General features: G+C 38.8%; 1 protein-coding gene across 1 annotated transcript; it reads right to left on the bottom strand.

Annotated features, from left to right (window-relative positions):
* Window positions 1–5,090: 5,090 nt before the first annotated feature.
* LOC120434426 (zinc finger protein 737-like) lies at window positions 5,091–7,038 on the bottom strand. The gene is made up of 2 exons (XM_039602485.1): window positions 7,024–7,038; window positions 5,091–6,870 (listed from the first exon to the last, which is right to left on the bottom strand). The coding sequence occupies exons 1-2, from the start codon at window positions 7,036–7,038 to the stop codon at window positions 5,890–5,892; spliced, it is 996 nt and encodes a 331-aa protein (XP_039458419.1). The 3' UTR covers window positions 5,091–5,889.
* Window positions 7,039–7,259: the final 221 nt, after the last annotated feature.

Genomic DNA, 7,259 nt, shown 5'->3' with positions numbered 1-7,259 from the left:
AGTTGATTTTGGTCGGTGGGTTTTCCAGCTTTGTGTTCTGGGTGTTTGCTCTTGTTTTGTGTGTGTTTATTTTATCTGAAAACGGGAAAAACTTAAAATGTCAAAAATCTGCTTTTCATAATATAAATATCATTAAATAACTTTAGAAGACCTTCCATTTGACTCATAACATTTAATGTTATAAAAAGATATATTTTATTAAAAAAAATAATCTTAAAATGTTAGTCTACAAAATGTGCAGCAATTTAATATATTTGTTCTCTTTAGCTGATAGTTTGTGGAGCCATAACTGCATCTCTACCAGTTTTTCTGCACTCCAGCCTCTTCTGTGCCATGTGAAGGGATTTTCCTTAAGGCAGGAGAAATTATCTCCACGAAAATGAACAGGTTCGGACATCGCACAGTGGAACTAATTTTCTTCTTAAATAAAAATGAAAAGGGGTTTCCTTAAATGCATCATGTTTTGAATTTGCAAGTTCATAAGCATTTTCGATTTCCATTTCACAATCAATTCTACTCCCAGGTCAAAAATATGTATAAGAAAATTTCCCTAATATAATATTATTTATAAATATACCCCTCCCACGATTAACTGCATAAGTACATGGAGGCAGGACCTCACAGCAGAAGCATACTGCATAATGTGCATTATTATATATATGTTATATGTAACGTGGTATTTTTCAATTATTGTATTTACCAACATCAAGAAGTCACAAGCAAAGAAAGACCAAACCATGGTGCATTTTCAAACAAGGAAAGTTTACTGGTCAAAATTATTTATTAAACAAATAAACTACATTTTTTAACACCAAAAAATACGCGTTCAAAGCAACACAACAGCAGCCCAATAGGGCTTTGGAGCGTGATGTCACAGGAGTGGGCGTGGAAAGGATTTTGGCCCGATCCGCCATTTTCGGGGTCTAGCAAGTGAAAAGGGAGCGAAGGCACACACAACAACCATGGTTCGTATTTGCTGTGCGGTCGGCTGCAATGTTCGATCGCACGACCGGCAAGAGAATAAGCTTGAAAAGGGTTTATCTTTTCATTCTTTCCCAACCTGGAAGCAACATGAGGCAGCTCGTGTATCGATGTTACCAAACGAAGGCGTCTAGCCTGGATAGCAGCTGTGAGACCAGCTGATATCCAGTTCTCTTCCATCTCCAAATATCTGTTGGTGCTCCAGACATTTTCATTCCGGTAAGTTCTAAATATGTTCATATCACTCTTTATAGCCTATTAGTTTTATTTTCGATGCGCTCTGAGGTCATAGCAAATTAGTACAAACATCCTACTGAGTGATTTTGCAGAACTATCTTCTATTTATAGAGTTGCTAATTATTTGGCATTATTGCAGCAAACCAGCCTATGAAATGGATGAAACACATCGTGACTGGGTTCCAGGGCTACATAAGGGACCTGCTTCAAACATACCACCATGCCAATCAGATTACTTCTTCCATGTGAGGGTGAAGAGGTGCCCCTTCAGGATAAGATGGTGAAGATTTGCTGCGTTTGTTGAACAGTGTGGTAGTAAAACCAGGGAAAATGAAACTTGCTCCTGTTAAATATTCTTAAGTCTTATTCTGTATAAATAGTGGGGTTTTTTTTTTCAAAAGATACAGTAAATAATGTTAGTAGTGTGTGATATCATGTTAACACTGTCATGATTTTATGTAAACATTTTGTCTTTTGTAAACTATAAATGACATGGATTCTACATTGTAACTGATGTGATTTTCTATAAAGTGGTTTTAATAATAAAAAAGAGGCAAAAATTAGTTTGTTTCTTTATTCAACTTTTGAACAGTGGTACTCAGTCAGTACATATTCAGTAAATGCAAATTATTTACCTGGCAGTGCACTACAGGCATAAATCTAGACCCCTAGACAAAACATTATGGCATTATAGCAGTGACAACTCCTCCACAGTAGCAGGTGGGATTTTTCTTTTTTGAGGACGGCTCCTTTTACCTTTCAATACGGATGGTCTGTTTATGTTTTGATCAAGAGCCTTTTTTTGGGCAGCTGAAGAGGAGAAGTCTATCTTATGGCCAACCTCTGACTGTATCTTGGTCACATTACCAGGCAAAACCCAGTATGCAGGTTCATCTGTAACAGTCCTCGTGCCACGGATCAACACTGTTGCTTCTAGATTAAACAGAAGAGCAGCGACATGGATGCAGGTCTCCACGACTCCGGCCATACAGGTGCAGTGGGCGGCTTCAACCTTCCCTGTGATGCTCACAGTGACCCATGGCTGCAATGCTGGTTCATTCAGTCTTTGAGAGTGCAGCACCTGAAACACACACAGACAAAGTTCAATTAAAGACAAGAACTATGAGCCAAGGCCGACATAAATGTGTTTTATCTACTTTATCATAAATGTAACAAAGTGTTTAGAAAGTTAGCACATACATGTAATTTTTCATTTCTTTGTGTCCATCTATAGAACGCTGCGTGTTATAGTGTAAATCTGCCTGTTCTCTGTCAGAAACCTGCCTGCAGAAAATCAACCTAAAGTATGTAATGCAAGGATGTAATCACTTTAGAGATGGAGAAAGCATAAAGTGACAATTATGAATCACTTAATATGATAAGGAGATTCTGCAGGTCATTAATCAATGTATAAAACTAAAATAAAATGTATTTTTTGTGACACAAGATACAAATATTGAAGCAAGATCTATAATTAGAATTATTTATAATAAATATGAATAAATCAGTGCAATTTCTGTAACCATAAAGAATAACTAAGTCATTCAGGACAATGTCACATCAATGCACTGAACTCACTATGTTATCCACCTAACAGAGCCTCCACATGTTCTCACTGTAATTTCCCCTCATGAATGAATTTATGCTGCACTAATCTGAATGTTTGCAGGGAAATCAAACGTATTTCACACGCAGTACTCGAGCTGACTTACCTTTGTTTGAATGACGACTTGTATGCGCTGACTCCACAGATAAGGTACGAAAATATGTCAGTAGCGGTTGCTCTTCAGGGTTTCTACTCCACGGCAGTGTTTCATACGGGTCCACATTTCCAATGCACGCTATTTTCTGCAAGTACCGCTGCTTCGCCTCTGGACGCAATCGGTCTCTATACCGTCCGTTTTCTTTGGAGCTGCTTTTAAGCATGATTCTTGTCGTCGTCGTTCCAACACTGTGTCTCTTTTGATTCGTAGACCCCGAAAATGGCGCCGCGCTCCGCGGCGTGACGTCAACTCCAAAGCCCTATATCAGACAGAATTCCACTCTGTACAGTGAGCAATCATTATGAAGCAGTTGGTTTTATTTTGTGGATTCAAGCTGCTCTTCATATTTTTGGACACAAGATGTCACCAGAGAGGACTGTGTTGAAAAGCTTTGAGTAATGAACCGTTTTTCAATACAAGCTTCAGTGCTTCAGAAAGCTTCATTTGGCCATCACTACTAATTTCTGTTCCCCTCCTGGCGTTCTTACCCCTGTCTCTGCCTGACCCACTGACTTAATGGTTCTATGAACAGAGCAAAAAGCAGCGGTGAAATGCAACAACCCTGTCGTGTCCCTCGCTCCAATATAAATGATTCGGTGAGGTCCCCATTGATTTTGATTCTAGCTGTTGGTTTGTTGTATAGCCCTGAAATAATATCAATTGTAGATTTATCAAAATTAAACTTATCAAGCACTTTGTATAAAAAAGACCATCTCACTGAGTCGAACGCCTTCTCGGCGTCTAAACTTAACACTAGGGTCTCTAATTTTTGTTTATCAATTTTTCCTCTAATCACTGCCTTCAATGCATCCCATAATATTCCTGGAGATACCTCCTCATTTTCATTATACTCTAAATAGGTTTCTATTTCCTCTTTTAAACTCTCTTTAATATTTGGATAGTTTAAAATGTTTGTATTCAGCCTCCATAAGGTTGATCTTTTTTTCCTATTCAGGCAGATCTCAAGATAAACTGGGTTATGATCTGAGATGGTACAAGCTCGTATTTCACAGCTTTTAATTCTAAATAGATCATTCTTGAACATGACAATATGATCTAGCCTAAAATATACATTGTGTGGAATTGAGAAGTGGGTATACTTTTATCATTTGGGTGAAAATCTCTCCACATATCTAGTAGTCCAAAATCGTCCATAAAGTGCACCATTCTTCTTCCAATACTCCTCTGATCGCCTTTTCCATTTGAAGAGTCTAGTTTGGCAGCCAAAATCTGAAGGAATTTGAATTAAGTAAAAGTCACCTGTGATCTTTAAAATGGTCCTGATGTGTGCTGCTGTTTTTAACTTTCAACATTTCTTTGCTGCCACTGTGAATATGAATGTGGTCTTTACCTAATTAAATAAATGTTACACTGACTCACTGCTTCATCTTCTGGTAGAAACTGGTATTATATGGAAGTACAGCCCAAAACCAGTTTAGCTTGAGTTTCTTTTTTCTGGACATAAAGTCACAGCAGGTGTTGTTTCAAAGCTGGTGGACAGATTTAGTTCATTTTGGAGGTTTTTACAGCAACTGCTGGGAAAATATTTGCAGTTTGGGGAGAAAATTGCTTAAGAGAAGATTTAACACAGCAAAAGTTTAAATATGAATGAAGGATTAAAATTTAACTGAGGTAACACATAAAATGGATACAACTACTAAACACTACTGTGTCCTAAGGGAACAAAGAATAAAATGTAACAGGGATAACATTTTAGAGAATTAAAATCCCTCAAAGGAAAAAACATAAACTTGATATGCATATCTATACATGCAGCTTCCTAAATGTAACATTCAGGATTATTCACTGCAGGTCCAGAAATCAGAGCTACCTCATCAGATCCAAGTGTGGCATCAGCTGACACTCTTTACAGGAGATTCCATCTGAACTCTGTGGAGCCTGATCTCAAGGTTTTTAAGTCCGACCCTGAAACCAGAAGAGGATCTTTCTCTCTCTTCAGATTCATTGTGATCCAGTGATTTCAGTCCTGCATGATCAGGCTGATGTTTGCACAGAGCAGATAATGAAGTGAATGTTTTTGCACATTGGTAACAGTGAAACAGTTTATGTACAGTGTGGGATCGTTTGTGTTCGGAGTATGAACTGAGATTCCTGAAGCTCTTGTCACACTGGTCACAGCTGAAGTTCACTTCCATGTGTGTACGTTCATGTTTGTTATGATGACCTGATTGTGAGAAGCTTTTGTCACAGTGTCTGCACTTGTATGGTGTCTCTTCTGTGTGGATTCCCTTATGCTTTTTCATTGAGCTCATGTCCAGTGTTGAAGGATGACCCACACTGGTCACAGATGTGCTTTTTGACCCCACTGTGGAAGAGGTCATGTATTTTTAATGTACTTGGTGTGTGGAAGCCTCTCCCACATTCTTTGCAGTAGTTCATTTTGTCTCCAGTGTGTCTACGTTGATGAGGTTTTAGGTCCTGTTAATGACTGGAGGTTTTTCCACAAAGGTCACAGAGAAACTCTTTCCCACCACCACAGTGACGACAGGGTTGAGACCTGGATCCATGTGCGTTGCTCCACTTCTAAACAAAGACAGTGTAAGTCAGGGAATTCCTTCAACGTTTTTATCCTGAACGTCGCCTGAAATAAAGACCATCTCTGCCAACGTCCAATTAATAATAATAATAATGGATTGGATTTATATAGTGCTTTTCAATTCCACTATTCATTCACTCTCACATTCACACACTGGTGGAGGCAAGCTACATTACATTTTACTGTTTACATTATAACACTCAGGTTACTGAGTGAAAATTAGTCTTCATTTTTCCAAACAGTTCATTCAGTATAACTCCATAAGTTTACTGATCAGACTTGTTCCAAACAATCAGGTTACAATTACAAGATAAAAATAAATGCATCCTCACAGTAACTGCACTTGTAGAGTTACTTTCTGGTGTGGATCTGTTGGTGTTTATTCAGCTGATGTGGAGCTTTAAAAGTCTTCTCACACAGGTCACATTTATAAGGTCTCTCCTCAGTGTGGCTAAACATGTGTAGTTTTAAATGTGCATCTGTTGTAAACAGTTTCCCACACTGATCACAGCAGGAAACATCATTTCCAGTGTGAATCCGTAGGTGAATATTTCGGTAGTGTTTGTTGCTGAAACTTTTTCCACAAAAGTTGCAGCTGTACGCCTTAATTCCAGAGTGGGTAACTAGATGCCTCTGTAAACTGTCATTTTGAGCAAAAGCTTTACCACAAAAGCCACAGATGCACTCTTTGACTCCACTGTGGATGAGTTGGTGTTTTTTTAAGTGTGCAGCCAGGGTAAAAGACTTTCCACACAAGTCACAGCTGTAAGGTTTAACTCCACTGTGGATGAGTTGGTGTGTTTTTAAGGTTTGAGCCATGGTAAAAGACTTTCCACACAAGCCACAGCTGTACGCTTTAAATCCACTATGGAAGAGTTGGTGTGTTTTTAAGTCTCCAGCCCGGGTAAAAGGCTTTCCACACAAGTCACAGCTGTAAGGTTTAAGTCCACTGTGGATGAGTTGGTGTCTTTTTAAGTCTCCAGCCCGGGTAAAAGACTTTCCACAAAACTCACAGCTGTAAGGTTTAAATCCACTGTGGAAGAGTTGGTGTGTTTTTAAGTGTGCAGCCCGGGTAAAAGACTTTCCACACAAGTCACAGCTGTAAGGTTTAAATCCACTGTGGATGAGTTGGTGTCTTTTTAAGTGTCCAGTGCGGATAAAAGACTTCCCACACTCATCACAGCTGTAAGGTTTAACTCCACTGTGGATGACTTGGTGTGTTTTTAAGTTCTGAGCCAGAGTAAAAGACTTTCCACACAGGTCACAGCTGTAAGGTTTAACTCCACTGTGGATGAGTTGGTGAGTTTTTAAGTGTCCAGTGCGGGTAAAAGACTTCCCACACTCATCACAGCTGTAGGTTTTCTCTCCTTTTCTTCTGTGAGGTTTGTCGGCCTCCTGAGAGCGCTGACTTCTCGCTCCATGTTGGTCCTGCAGTGACAGAGATACAAACAGAGGCAGTGAGTGAAATGCAGTCGTGGAACAAACTGAAACTCCCTCCATTAGTGGAATCAAACATGTCAAAAAACACATTGTAGGTTTGTTACCACCACCTTCTGGTGATAGTATCACATTACAATGATGTGCTACAATGAGAGTTGTAATGAAAATGACATTATTGAAGAAATATTGATCAGTAGAGAAACTCTTTTACTTCAGAAAAAAAATTGAGTTCAACTGATGATATTGTTGTTTCAATGTGTGTAGAGAAAATATGATCTTTG

The sequence above is a fragment of the Oreochromis aureus genome, linkage group 3, assembly GCF_013358895.1.
Source record: "Oreochromis aureus strain Israel breed Guangdong linkage group 3, ZZ_aureus, whole genome shotgun sequence".
Classification (NCBI taxonomy): domain Eukaryota; kingdom Metazoa; phylum Chordata; class Actinopteri; order Cichliformes; family Cichlidae; genus Oreochromis; species Oreochromis aureus.
This window is presented reverse-complemented; position numbering and strand designations above follow the sequence as displayed.